Source organism: Clinocottus analis, unplaced genomic scaffold (genome assembly GCF_023055335.1).
Source record: "Clinocottus analis isolate CAN_PGR_092001 unplaced genomic scaffold, fCliAna1.0.p SCAF_22, whole genome shotgun sequence".
Classification (NCBI taxonomy): domain Eukaryota; kingdom Metazoa; phylum Chordata; class Actinopteri; order Perciformes; family Cottidae; genus Clinocottus; species Clinocottus analis.
The window spans coordinates 4902907-4918462 of NW_027175954.1; the positions used below are offsets into that span (position 1 = coordinate 4902907).

The following is a 15556-nucleotide window of genomic DNA, read 5'->3' on the forward strand; positions in this document are numbered from 1 at the left end:
GACGCATGATGTTGGTTTGTTTCATAATGTTAGTAGTATGCGTTTCCCTTTCCCTTTTAACTGATGCGTCCCCACCCTTTGTTTTCACTCTCATTTCTAAGACATCGGCTTTAATAAATTCCTCCATAATTAAGAATAGTTTCAAGCACTATTTCTACACCAAACGTGAAAACTATGCATCCTTCAAATAACCTAAAGTCACACACATGCTTGTGCTGCTGCCCATGGTACTGTAAACTTCCTTTGCTCCTGGTAATCTGAAACGTACTTTCCGCCTCCTGTCTATCTTCCTATGCCATGAGCACAACTTACTTCCAGCCACCTGCAGAGCGTGTTGGCAGAGCGTGTTGGCAGAGTTGCCCAGGATGTAGCGCCTCACTGCCTGGAGGTTGTTTCCAGCTGCTGGTTTGTTTAGACCTAGACAGGCGAGGGACAAGGATAATGTCTATGTCTGTCTAATGTCCTACGTCTGCCATCTATCCCCAAAATGTGTTGTTTTCCATTATCTCTAGTGGTATCAACCCAAACAGATAATTCTGGCTTGTTAAAGAATATATTTGATATCTATATTTAGGAGTAAAAAAAAACAACAGATATCAATGTTTTTTGTTTTATTTTCTACATAGATACATACTAAGCAAGACACTTACAAGTGATAAACCAGGATTCTCCGGTTGCCAACTATTGAGACGCTGTTCCTGAATTACTGTAAATCTATTTTGGCATTCTGTTTTGCAATTTCTTATGACTTACAGTTCTACACTCCCCACAAGGAAACATCAAGCGAAGCACAGCAGGGAGTGTAATGCTAACAACAACAGCGGCAGCAGCAGTAGCAGCAAGTATCGGAACAGCTTTCTGGTAAACGGTGTGACAGCAAACATGCAGCAAAAGAGTAAGCAGAGCACTGACGGATTAAGTAGAGCGCCATGATTAAAAGGGTGCGTTTGATATATGATGCAGTGAGGAGACTGTGCCAGGTGAGTGAAGCGGAGGACTCGAGTTTGGCGGCCTGAACCTGCTCGCAGGCATCGCTTTGTTAAGCTTGTCGACCAATATATCAGTCGAGCTGTAGTGCCAACAGTGTTTCGAAAAGGGACGTTTATTAACTTTTTGGGGGGGTTGAATTTGAAATTATAACCATAACAGGTTTTTTCAGAAACAATCGGTCTGAATAATGAAAAGGCCTCGCTGTAAACTGTTTTTATTGGAGCTACATTTTAACATAGAAATGATTAAACGCATGGCTATAGATCCAACTAGAGACATCGGGAAAATATGTTTTGGTTGATGAATTGTAATTTGGCTGAAACCCACTTTTGAACTTGTGGGTTCGATCATTCACATGATACATACTGTCTGACCTTGTCTCTCTCTCTCTCTCTCTCTCTCTCTCTCTCTCTCTCTCTCTCTCTCTCTCTCTCTCTCTTTGGCACTATTTCTATCATGCTCTGCTGTGTATTGAAGTACTTCAAAGTAATCTAAAAATAACTTACTTACCTGGAGGAGACCAGGAAATAGTCTACAGAGGCTATCAGCGCCTTGTGCTTTGTTGTAATAGTTGAACTACACAACAAAGAAATAACTGCTACATTATGCATTCAAGCAATTATATCTGGTTTTAACAATAAGTTGAACCAATGAGCATGCAGCCTTTCATTTTAAGATATACTTTATCCAAAATGCATGAGGTATAATCACTGAAAATTGGGCTCGTTATCATGAAAGCAATGCATATGACCATGTATTTGTTATCCTGAATACAATGTTGAACCTCCTTCAAGCTCTAATTTCTATAACACCAATGCAATTTACTTTTCAATGGGTGCTGGAGGGCAGCTTTCTAAATGATATCTGTCCATCTGATGTCGCCTTTCAGATGCAAATAATGAGCCAGTGAAAGAGGCTATACTTCCTACAAGGCAATCAGCCACACCACACACACACACACACACACACACACACACACACGCGCGCACACACTCGGGCACAGCCACTATTTCTAAAGAAGGAGCACACATGATTTTGGCCTTAGGCTGCATACTCAACTAGATGAATGACAGTCAACCCATCGCTCCAGTGACACCAGTACAGGCTGGATGGTTTTCTTTTATATGTAATGGTTCAAAAATGGCGGAAGCGAGGGAGGAAAGTGATAGGGCAGAGTGGATAAGTGGGCAGCTACTAGCCTCAGGTCCAGAGAAGTGTTTATACGGCTTAGCACAGGGTGCTCCGGGCCGCTACTCTGTGTATGTGTGTGTGTCTGGGCCAGTATGTGTAAGCCTGTGTCTGCGTCTTTCTTAAATGAAATAGTTGTATGTCTTTTGTCAATGTTTTAAACTAAAGTGTAGCTAGGCAGAAGGAGACCAATTATGTGTACGTCATTTCTTTCATGATTTTTTTTTTTATATCCATTAAAACTACACATGCCCTCATAGATCTGTGTTTATTTGTAGGGTGCAAGACCTGAGAGAGCTGGGGGAGCTTTCTCCTCACTGGGACAACTTAAGAAAAGAGGTGATGACGCGATACGGAGGAATCGTGAGCTCCTTCCAGGAGACTTTGGCTGAACTGGACAAGATTACTGGTATGACTGCACCTGCTGCTACGTTTTACATTCATACCTGTGTCCACACATTCATGCATGCTCTGCATACAAAGGGTTCTCATACAAACTCACTTGGTTATAAATTAGTTCCAAGATGTGTCCTTGATTGTATTGCTTTATTGACCCACCTTTGTTCAGGTATGATTAACCAGGTTTCACTTCTATCATGGTTTATCCTCGGCTGTGCAGTATTGAAAACCTGTTTCATTTCTCTAAAGAAATGCAACATTGTGCATACTGGTGAATACATTATCAGTCAACCAACACTTTATCTTTCCAGTCAAATTCAAATTATTCATATAAACAGGGGGAAATCGTGGTCCCTAAATATAGAGACATTGTAGGAGTAATTAAAAGAGTGGGATTTTTTTCTGCCTGTAATCTGGCCCGGACCCATCTGTAGATTCTGGGTGATTTGTGACAATGAAAAGCTCAGTCAGAGTTTAATTCATTTATCTACTTGCTGTCAAAGGGTTTCCATAGCAACAGAGGTTTCATCGGGGGCAATTGAAATGTGTGTGCCCATGTGCCCTCTGTGTTTTGTTAAAGTAAATGTTTGCAATGCACATAAAAACGGATGCAAATCTGTGCCATGTGCAAACATAACACTTGGTTTGAGTCTTGTATCTCATTTACAATTATTCTGTGTTCTACTTGGTATGCAAATAATATTGCACACTTTTTGGAAATGGTTTACATAATAAAATGAATCCACACAGTTAGCTCTAATGCGAGCACAGAAAGTAATTAGGCTGCCTCTGACACTTAACAAGGAAACATTGGACATGCGATCAAGGCACAGAATGCAAGTGTGCTGTTTGAATTGTGTTAGAAAGAGAAATGTAGCAGATTTATTTGCTTTGTTTAGTTCCATTACTTAAAAGCAGGATGAAATACTTACTACATATGAACATACATACTATACTATACTTGATTTATAAACATATTATGCATGTTAGAAATGCTGCTTTTTTTGTCTCTATGATTTTAAAACCAAATTTTTTTTATACCTTTAAAATTCTTGGCAGGTATGTAAATTGCCTCAGTGGTCGATAACACAAACTCAGAACACATGTTTAGTTTTGCTTTCCCCAGACTCTAAATTATTGTCTATTTACAAATTACAGGAATAACAAAACGGACATTAAAACACTCACCAATCACTCTGGATTTGTTTCTTTCCCTCTCCATAAGCTCCCCTTATGCATATTTTAGTTTCCTATGGCTATGGGACCATTATGGCTACTGATGAATTTAACTCTGGTGTACTCTCGTCCCCATAATGAGATATTTGTCACTGCTTCATTTGCTTTGCCCAGCTGATAAGAGACGATGGAGGCTAAGCCTCTGAACTGCCTGCCTGAGCTCTGAGGGAGGAAGTTGAGGGCGAGGCGAGCGGATAATGTGGCATTGGTCTATATTACTCCTGACAAGTCCCTTGTGTGGCACAGATGCTGCAATACACAAAGGCACCCCTGTCACATTTACTGCTGTAATTCTGTCCTGCATTAACTTAACAGGAAGACAGACATTGCTAAACAAGTTGGGTGGGCAAGCTGTTGCAAATTAATTATTGATAAGGAAGATAATTAGAAAATGCCGAAGGTACAGACATAAAAATACTTTGTGGTATGGGGATGGTTTGAGTGTGAAGACCGGAGGGTGAGCAAAGACAGAGGAGTAATGGAAGAAATGTATGAAAAGAAATCAACGAGCATCATCATTCTGCTAACTTGTCAATGCTGCACAAATCAATACTTTTAGGATTACAATCATATTTTGTGGCAATGCCACTGTCTTTAAATAATAATTTCAAATTCAAGAGTGGATGCCAGATATAGAAAGCTGCCATATTATGAAGTTTATATTCTCTACATTTATAATCATGTCATGGAAATAGTTGGGTATTGCAGGTTTGTTTGTGACTTTAAGGGTTTATGGCCTTAAATATGATTATTTATGCAGTTATATTATGTCGAGACCGATGGATATTCATGTTTTTCGTTTGTATGAAGAAAAATGAAATTGGAGAAACGGCAGGCAGAGGAAGAAGAAACAGTCTGCAGGGAGGTGGCAGGAGAATCCTCATGTGTGGGTTCTATTTGATACATTTTTAATGACGAGCTGACCTCAGCAAACACTTTGGATGCTCTAATAACTCTACTCCATTCATAAATGAATCATCCATACTTTCATTGTTTACCAGTCGAGGAATTAAAGGCATAATCCCATTAGCGTGGTGTTTGTTGGACCTCCAATGCCGCCGGCACTTCTCCGCACGAATGTGTCAGTCACTCTTAAACTCCATTTATGGGATGACTTAAGCTTAAAACCCAAACCTACGTATTGTAGATTTAGGCTCATACCTTACTTTCTCTCTTTAATATCTGTATAAGCACAGTAGTCTCTTCTGTCTGTTGCCTGAAGGTAAAGATGTTCAGCTGTGGAACACAGACATTTTCTGTTTTGCAGGTTGCCACAGACAACATACAAAATAGCAATAACAAAGAAAAGCCCCTAAAAGTGATGACCAAAATGTTAAAAGACATTAATTGGATCCAAGTTATATCCAAAATTAAAATAACATTCAGACATGACTCACTTTAAGTGTCCAATTCACACGTCTCTCCGGCGGATTCCACTGCTCACACAGCATGTGGCCAACCCTCCTCTATGTCTACGACGTTTCTAACTGTGGATTGATTAAAAAAAGCCAGCTGTGCTCTCACCACCACAGGATCATCGAGTTGAAACCCTTAACATGCTACCAATTTACATTCATCTGACAGACCTCACTTTCAAAATGGTGGGGTTTTTTTTCTTCTTTTTAGCTTGTTCTCAGGCTCACAGACAGACATTTCTAAAAGCACAGGACATAGGTTGCTCATCTCCTGAAGGATTCAAAGGCCGGAAAGATTAAAAGAAGAGATAGATGTTGAACAGATGTTGGTCAGTATTGCTGGCATCCAGCCCTCCTGTCCCATAGCCAGCCCACCTGGGCAAACAGATGGGGATCAGATACGGCTAATTCATCCAGCCTACAACGGTCACCAGCTCCATTAGCCTCGTCCCAAGAGCTCTCCTGCAGACAGGGAGAGTCCACTGAGCAGGGACGACAGCTTAGTCAGTGACTTGGATGTGAGCCTTTTTGAAACTCCCGTAGCACAGAAATGCGTTGGTGTCCAAATGAAGACTGCAGTTCAGTTCGGTCTGGTTGAAGACATGTGCACATGTTTCACAGACATTCATGTTCCCCAGGGGATGAGCATACAAATTTGTTATATTTTTGATGTATTTCTTTGAAATGTACTTTAAATATTAAAGATCAATTACTTACAATTAGTTACAATAACTTAGAATTTTGTTTCATTGCCAAAATCCTGCAAAAGCAAAAGTCATTCCCCTCAGTCTCAGCCGTACTTGTATACGTTAGCGTGCTCAATATTCAATAGTCTCAATAGTCTTTTATTTATTTAAGTGTACAAGGGCATTGGAAATACTGTGTGGATCATTCAGTCTTGTACAAACATATGATATTCATTCCAAATTTGCAAATTATAATAAATATAAAGAGATACACACAACTGACAGATAAGTAATATGTACCTACTCTTTAGCAACATGCTCAACTAAGAGTGTTTTTTCTAGTTTATTGTTCTCGGCTACATATTTTAAACGTGGCGCTTATGTTTTGCTCTTCACCGTATTTAAACCGACAGATTGGTTAGAAATGGCATCTGTTTACATTTGCACTTTGGTAAGTAGCAGCAAATCTGTTAACACCTTAGGAAGAAGACATGATTGATTTTCAGTGCCAGAGAATAATAAGTCACATCGCTGTCAGCTCCAGCTAAGTCATATATCCATTTCTGAGAGGCAACACATTTCAGCTTGAGTGGGTCAGCAGTTTCAGCGTTATATACAGTGATGGAGGTGCAGTGGATTTGTTTTCATGTTTGGCCAGCCTGCCTAATGATGTTAAAAATCTGTGGCAGGTAACAGATTTTCCCATCTAGATTCTGTGTAAACATAAACCTTCTGAAGCGTTGATAAGTGCATACTGGTCTGTTGCCGCGAGAGTAATAATGAACGGGACTGAACAGAGTGTGTACTGCGTAGTTGTGTTCTTCTCAACACAAAGTAAGTGTAAGACTTAACGTGCAGTAGAGCATGTAACTTTAGCTTTATCCCTTCAAGAGAAACTTCTTAGAAATTTCAACTGAACTCTGCTAGCAAACATTACAGTTCTTCTAAGTTGCCTCTGTTCCTTGATTGTTCTTGAAAGCTTCGCCTCATCTCAAAGAGGTTTATCAACCCTATTTACATATTTGAGCGGTCAACATGAAGTGTCAGATTGTGTTTTTGAGCTTAAATGTAAGCCATTAACAAAGAGTTTCATTTGTCAGAAAATTTTAATTGGACATTCTGAGCAACGTAACGACTGCAACGGGAATAAAATCCTCTGCTTAAAAGATTACACTGCTCATTAGAGGACGTTATAAGCAGTTGATTTAAATGAGCCACTTTTGAGATGCTTGTTGTTCTCTAATTGATACATTCTCTGTCTGATGTGTGTGTGCGTTTGGGCGTGTGGGCGTGCGTGTGTGTGTTACATGATCTTTTATATTTTAAAAGTGGAATGGTTTGGAGGGTTATCTTAATTGTTTTCAACAAACTAAGAATAATTTGTAGTGTAAAAAAGTGTAACGAATTGTGTTAAAATCATGCTTTCTTTGGAAGCATGGCTGGGTTAATTGGGCTTTATTAATTTGAAATATTGGCTGTGCTGTTCTTTGTGTTTGGGTAATCTGAAAGCATTGTTAAGCAACCTCACTCAATTTAATTTGGTGATATGTATTCCCCTCTGTCACTGAGTTATATCTCAAGTCATTCAATTACACAAAGGATTTATTTTTAATTAGAAAATCAAAGAGAACATTTGAACATCAATCCAAATGATCTAATGTTTGCTTATCTGTTGATGTGCCTCACTTCAGAAGCACATGAATAATGTAATAAAGAGAACAGCCATATGAAGCAGTCGAGTTGGAAAAATAGTAGTTCCGCTGTAAGCAGGCAATAAGGTATTAAGTGCAAGAGATGTTTATATTTTAAACATCCACAATCCCAGTTATACTTCATGACAATGTGACATATACTTGTATACCTTTTTTTTAGGTCGTTCATTCAAGCCAAGCTGCTGCAAAGCCCAGAAATCTCTGGAGTTCATCCCAATAAACTTGCACACCCAGAGGATGAGAGTGACGTGCCCCAGAAAAACAGGTATACTTACACTACTGCTTTATACTTCTATTGGTCCTATTATTACACCTAATATTTACACCTGGTGAAGTTAAGTCCAATATTCACACTCTTTCTGCCCTGTTTGGTGTGAAATATTTGGCTTTTATGCTGCTTAATGCACTACATGTTCAGCGAGGCGCAAACTGTGTCCAACTGTTGTTTGGTGCAGAGTCAACTGAGTGTGGTTGTTGTTTTAGGGATCCTTTACAAAAAGTTGGCCACACAAATAGTGCTTTGTGAGCGCTGACACTGAACCAAAACAGTCAAGTTTAGCTGAAACTGAAACTCCATGAAACCAAACAGAAGCTGCCAATTCAGGTGATCATTTTCTGGACGTGAATCACAACAAGCAACCTCTTTCTTAATGTCTAATTACTTCCCATTTTGAAGAATGTGTGGGAAGCTGCTTTAAAATGTAGTTAAAACCTGTTTGACCTGGAACCTTCAAACAGAAAAAGACACTATTGGGGAAAGGTGGTTTCATAAGCAAACCTTTTGTTAAGCTGCTCTGGTTGTTTTGTGTTTCTACGCCTGTGACTTCTCCAACTGTCAGAGAAACTCAGCAGGCTCAGACAGGGCAGTTCTAGTTCATCGTCCAGGTTGAAAGGTGAGCGTTAACTTGGCCTGAGAATGATAGACCAAACACTAATTAAGCCCTTTGCGTTTTTCCGTTTTTCCAGAGAGAAATACTGGGTTGTCTCCTCTCGCTGGCAGCGCCTGTTATTGCCCTGAAACTGTCTCTGTGTATTAGGGCGACTAACTGATGCCTCACTACCTGTGAGAGGACTCCATTTTGATGATTGATGGAGAAGTTGAAGACAGAAACCTTGATCTAAACTGTGAAGACCTCAGGGATGACAGATAAAATAATCAAAATCAAGTCATCATACAACCCCGGAACTGTCTTGCTCTGTCAGGGCAGGAAAAGAGGGAGATCAAGATAAATTCAACGTTAGTGAAGTTTGTCAATTGATTGATAGACACTGTGATAATGACTCCTAGTGGGGCCAATTTACACTTTGACTTAATTCCAGGCAGTGGTGCTTTAGCTGATATGTCTGTGAGTGTTAATTCTACGTTTATATTCTTCAGTAAGACCTGGAGTACCAGCAGGATAACAAATCTCCCATCGGCTTTATAATGTGAATGAAGAAATCAGGGGGAAAAGGGATGAATAGCTTATAAAATCAAAAGTTTCATTATAAAAAAGGACGTTTTTTCACACAAATTAAGTAAATCTTTAAAAAGATAAATCAAGCTCAGCCCATAAATGTTTATGGAATACATTTCATGCTTAAGCCATCTCCTCCCCTTTATTCTCACCTTTAACATGCAGCGCATCGTCTCTCACACAACTCAGTGACAGTAAATGTCAATGGATTCATAAAAAGAGACATCACTTGAAACGCAGTGTGAAGAAAATCATTGAAATGTGAGTTTGACATACACCCTCTGCTACCGTCATTCCTCATACAGGAAGAGATTCCTTTTAATGCTGACTTCATATTCATGTCATTTATCATTGACTGTATTTTTACCATATTCACATTTTGTATCAAGATTCTACATAAATACATTGGATCAGTATTTTCTATAACGGGAAAACAAAATTACAACATGCAAGTGGAATTTAAAGCAATGTAGATATTGTAATGACAAAACTGTCTGCACGAATGTGGAATTGTATAGATAGAAAAATCAGAAACTTTGAATATGAAACACATTTTTGATCATTTTAGATAATTAGATGACACCTGTCATTTAACCAATAATTGTGAAAAAAAATAATGGAACAGTCTTCGTAATGTAGCGAGTCACAATTTCCAACTCTTCCAACAATTGTTCTATTGTTCCCTTTGATTTTCTGAAATTATGCATTTTCTTTAGTTTGGCTTTGCATTCAAATCAAAAACGCTTAACTATTCATTTTCATTTTGTCGCTTTGATCATCTGGCAAAAAAAGGCTATTGCCTCCAAAATGTGCAAACAAAATATTTCCAGCCTAAAACAATAAGATGAACTGAATGCGTTGTTTGTCACTCATTCTCATTCACCCGTCCTGACTGCCGCGATCAATTTCCTCTTCTAGAGAGCAGCTGTCCTCTTAGTACTTCAACAGCTTATTCTCTTCTCGATATATTGTGTATTGAAAAAGGGATGGTGTGATAGCGAGACCAGGCAAATCGAGCACAAATTGGTCATTGTGCTTGATGTTCCGAAACCCGCCATTGTATTTTGTACACTTCTGCTGTGGGAGAACCAATTAAGGGAACTTGGACATCCACAAACTCTAGGGGCCAAACGTGTGGTGGAACGGGAGCCTCAAGGCCTGGAACAAGGCTAATGATAGGAAGAAGCAGTGGGTAGTAGCAAAGCCTCCATATCAAATCATTATTGGTCTATTGTGGTGTTGTTAGGGCACAGGAGGCCGTTGGCCGCACTGCCATTCACATCTCTGTGGCAACTCTCGGAGCTGCGTTGTCATTCATTTCTACTTTCGATGATTTTTCAAGCAGTGTTTTCCTGCAGGCGGAGCGCTGCACTGTTGCTTTCCCGAAGGTGTTCATTAACTGACCTGGCACCAAACCACACCAAAATATTCACCCCCATAAACTCCAATCCACCCACTCTCCCTCCTCCCTTTTTTCTGTTTTAATTGTCAACCTCATCCATTACTCATTCAAAACAAGGCCTGTTGTAAGCACCCCTGTGCCCGCCTAGCCGTCTGTGAAGTGTTTATTTACTTGTGACGGCGGTGTGCAAATTGGAATGAAGTGCTGTGACATTCATCGTCCTTCTGGATCAACGTGGGACCAAGGTTCAGACCAAAAGACAGCTAGAGAGAAAAGCTGCCTAAAAGACACTGGCACAGTGCAGAATAACGTCATATCAATGTCTTATTTGTGCATGAATATGACGCAACCGTGGGTTTAAAGCTACTGTCTGCACGTTACAAAAAGTTATATGGAGGAGCCCCTCCATATAACGTTGACATTTCCATTTTAACTGAAGCCCTGAAACTGCTGCATGGTCTATTTAAGAATACTGAATCAATCTTTATGCCAGGTATTACTAACTGTTGATCTCGCTTTGGGTGTCACCAGAAATTTTGGAGTCTGTTTAGTAAAAGGATAGGATGCCACATTAAAAAAAAAAAATCACATATACTTAAACAAAATGTATTACCTTTTGCATACTGTTTTTGTGGATTTATAATCATTTCTGCCTCAAATTGCTGATCAAAACCTAATGTTTTTTTTTTGTTTATAATTTTATAAGTTATCTTATTGAATCTTATTTTTCTTGGTCCTCAAGTCTGAACGTTCTAAGATGCTGTATAATACATCTTGTTATTTTTACCCCATCAAATCTATTTTCTGTCTTTCAGATGCGTTCTACGACGTTGTCACTGTCGGCGCCCCTGCAGCCCATTTCCAGGGGTTCAAGTGCGGTGGTCTGCAGCGTCTCTTGAGCCGATATGAGGCAGAGAAAAAGAGGTAAGAGAAAGAACAACAGCTGGAAAACCTGCACACCAATGGTGTTTAGAGGGAGCATGAATGATTTAATACGGGACACATGCTGAGGGGAAAACTGGCTTGTATTGGTAAAATAATCTACCTAGTGCATAATTGATAGTGGCAGGCAAATTTGTTGTCCCCGGCCTATGGACTTTGGACTTGATCTTCACAGCCCCCCACAGTTTCTCACAGCTAAGCCATGCTGAATTTAGCCTGGAACTCCACTGCCTCCGACAGCTCAATTTGACTAGAGGCCACAGACTTGATGGAAAAGGCTTGTTGAGTCAGAAGTTCCTCTGTACTGGTTCTTTTCCCTGGCAGGCATTGCGTTTCCTCCACCCCGAAGTTGTATGTTAACTTGCCATTGAAGGGCCACACATTTCGCTCCACGCTTTGTTGCAACTTCCCAGCTGCCATCTGGAGCTTGCTCTTAAAAAAAAGCACTTCAATTCAAAACCAAATGATCTGTCCAGATGTTTAGAAGTTTTTATGCAATGAATGAGGACATTTCTCATCTGAGGTAATGTCTGGAGCTAATGTTGTTACTACAAAGAGTATGTGTTATTTAGAGTGCAATTAAACAGCAATCTATAATCATTGATCGCCAGAAATTAGTCTACAATAGGCACTGCAGTAATTGATCATTACCACAGGAATATGAGTGAGTTAATCTGAAAAACGAAAGTCTAAATGATATACTGGCTTTGTTCAGATCAGTGGAGACATTGTGTTGGTCTCACTTACACACATGGAGTATCTCAGATTTATGTTAGAGTGGGTTCACACTATGGCTGTGTCTTTTCCTGATTGCTTGAGAGGGGAAATATATCCTGTGTGTTTATTTTACTGTGTGAAACCGCTCGCTCCACTAACACTCAAGGTTGTGTTATCCATACGTGGACACAAAGCGCACAAACACAGACTGAATCTCCACTCCGGGAGAACAAATCCAGACAACTTTCTCAAACCTGAGCTTGGCAGTATCCTGTACATTTTTCTGCTTTTAACATTTAGATGCATGACGGAGGTATATGTCACTGGAGTTCAGTATGTGGTCACTTGAGTGATGCCAGAAGAAATGAAGGGTGATTTTTCCCAAAGCTCCCTATAGAGTGCAAAGTCATTACAGACCATGCCAAATCCAATTAGTTACAGAGTTTGCAGCTCAAGAAAAAGGGGAAGAGAAGCAAGATGGAGCAGACTGAGGTGTATAAGAAATGTATAAGTTGATGGTAAAATAGTTGAGGTCCTGTGCTGATAATAAGAAATAAAGAAAGGACTTCTTTATGCTAAAGCGCACAAGTGAATTTGCTAAAGATGGTCAGTTGTATCTTCTGGCATGAACTATGATAAGGTTAGTATATATATATTTTAAATCCACTGAAGTGAAATCATTTTCTTTGAATGAGAGATTAGACTTCAGAAAAATTTCTCCAGGGAGACAAAGCTTTTTGTTTCATATTTGACTTAGCTAATGACTCACTGTAGCTTAAATTTTCCAATTTTACGGCTGGCTAACTGACGACGTCCTGCGCTGAGCCTTATCCATGTTTGACCTGGAATGCAATAATTTGTCAGCCATCGTCAAAAATAGGAATACATTTGACAAGTTTGTAGTGTTGGCCATTGTAATGAGGGTTTATGTTTACTTTAAATGGGGAACATTCATTATTTAATGCTTTAATTAGCTTTTATGATGCATGCACTAAAGATATTAAGCTTTGAGGGAATTTATGCTCAAGTCCAGTTGAGTCACTTAATTGTGTGGAAAGTCAGCCTATCTGAGCAGAGCAAAGGTGTGTGTGTGTGTGTGTGTGTGTGTGTGTGTGTGTGTGTGTGTGTGTGTGTGTGTGTGTGTGTGTGTGTGTGTGTGCGTGCACAAGCACATGCAGACACTCATTATACTCCTCCCAGTGTGTCTCCTCGGCTATCTGGAGCAGCCTTTTGTAATCACATTTGATTAAAAAGGGAACAATCGGCGAGATGTGAGCCTTGCCTATTGAATGGGATATTAATTCATCAAAGAGAAGATGGAAAAGGATTGAGGGACGAGAAGAGAAAAAAAAAAGGAAAACCTGAGCACAGAGGTGTTACCACCAGGGCAATAAAAGAGCCATATGTCTTTGTTCCCTGGACACTAGAAGAGAGGGAGGGTGTTCTTTTCAGATCCATTAGAAACCCGCATTGGCCAAGCTTGGCAATGACCAGAGTATGCAATGTAGTTTGTCTCTCAGGATGGGCCAGGAAAGAGTTTAATCAATAACTCCATTTAGTATTCCTCCTGAAACCTTGCACATGTACACACAGGGCAAGAACATTTATCTATCATTAATGCATGCAGTCCCACTTAAATGGCAGTTTTAAAAGTCATTGGATTTTTATCCTTTTTTAATTGAACCCTATAGACCCAGCTGTGGATTTGCTGAGGTGGTCTAATCTTTCATTAACAGCCTCTTTTAAATTATTCAGATAATCTGCATAACGATGTGACACACATTTTATTTTTGGGGGACATGTTTTCTGGAACCTGAAAATTGACGAATGTTGTCCTATCTGTATTGTTGTTGTTTTTTTTTGTTTGTTTCTTGCTTATGGAAGCATAGGAGATTTCCAGAAGTCTGTTTTTTACTTCAGTGTTGTTCTTCAGCAAACAGGCTCCTGTTTTAAGGACATCTCTACTTTGTTGACGCAGAAACTGGGCAGTATATCTCCTCTCTGCATGTGTCTTTGAATTCTGTCTACTGTAACAGAGAGGAAGGAAGAACTGACTTGTCGCCAGGCCTCCTGGTCAAGCAGAACTGCAGAATGACACATTTCTTGGACACAGAGTGTTTAAAACCACATCACACAGCCTTTTGGGTCCAATGTTAGATTGAATGTGACTAACAGTACGTTGTCCAACAAAATACCTTCCTACCAGGACTGTGCGTGTGCGCGTGTGTGTGTGCTTGCGTGTGTGTGAGCGGGGAGGGGAACTGGGGTCAGGCTGATGGACAGCAGCTTCTTCGTTCTTTGCTTTTCTGGAGTTAGCCCGCTTCAGGTTCTGTTGGTGACGGTGCTGGCAGCAGCTTTAAATCTTGTCTGTTCTCAGATCGGGGTTCCTAGTTTGTGTCAGAACTGAGGAAAGCTTTGGCTGTTACTCTGAGAACTGATATGAAATCAGTGCCCAGTGGAGGATTCAACGGCAGATGGTGTTTGGCAGTTAAAAGAAGCTGGTTTTATATCAGCTTGTATCTATAGCAGACTGTATATTTGTTTTACTGTGGCTATGTGGCCGTGTCCTGGTGTAAGAACGGTGATTACAGCATGCTGTCTAAATGACGAAGGAGGCTTTGGCAGTCACCTGGAGTGCTGCAGGACTCTCTGCTGACGTAGCTGCATTTTTCTCCTGCTGGCTGTCAGCAGCGGGCCGCAAGCTCTTCATTAATTTCCTCCCCACTATTAATTAGCTATGCGCTGAAGATGCTTGCTAAATTAGGCCGCTGGGCCCAGCGGTTTTCTTCCTCTCATTCCAGTTATAACCAATTCCCATTGATCATTTAGGAAAACAAAGGAAGAAGTTCATCCTGGACACACTGCTAGTTTTAGTAATCTGTTAGTAGACTGGAGTCCTCTTAGACTCGAGTTTACCTGATCCAGCGTTGCGCCACTAATGTGTGAACACATTGATGAGTCCCTATGCTTGGAGATCCGGTGCTGTTTTTCTGTATGAAACTGGAAATATAAGAAGGCCAAGGGCGATAATTTCATGAATCAAAATGCAGGTGCAAAGTGCAGTCAAGTGCACTTTGCATTTAGTGCGGAGGGAGTGGCACCTTCTGTGTTTTCATGGCTGGAGGCACGTGGCACACCCAGGGTGCACATGGAAATGAGGTGGGATTAAGAAAAATCCATTATATACATATAGATGCATATAAGTGGGTTTGCGGGAGCATAGGCAGCAATTCTTTCTAAAAGCATTGCTCTCCCCACAATGACGTACAGAAATCAGGTAATGGAGTCTGGATGAGCTTCGCCTAAGAGGAAACTAATATTCTCTCAGTAGAGGTGGAGAGTTGCCCACGGCCAGATAAATTGAATTCTTGCTTCTGAACATGTGAAATATCCAGCAGCCTCTGTTGTTTTC

General features: G+C 40.2%; 1 protein-coding gene across 5 annotated transcripts in view; it reads left to right on the forward strand.

Annotated features, from left to right (window-relative positions):
• inpp4b (inositol polyphosphate-4-phosphatase type II B) overlaps positions 1 to 15556 on the forward strand; it is a 114195-nt gene that overhangs the window by 71886 nt on the left and 26753 nt on the right. For all 5 annotated transcript variants that reach the window (XM_068588802.1, XM_068588801.1, XM_068588803.1 and 2 more), the window contains 3 exons: positions 2457 to 2587; positions 7787 to 7891; positions 11301 to 11409. In XM_068588802.1, the coding sequence (XP_068444903.1) occupies positions 2457 to 2587; positions 7787 to 7891; positions 11301 to 11409 (345 nt within the window). The remainder of the gene's footprint in view (positions 1 to 2456; positions 2588 to 7786; positions 7892 to 11300; positions 11410 to 15556) is intronic.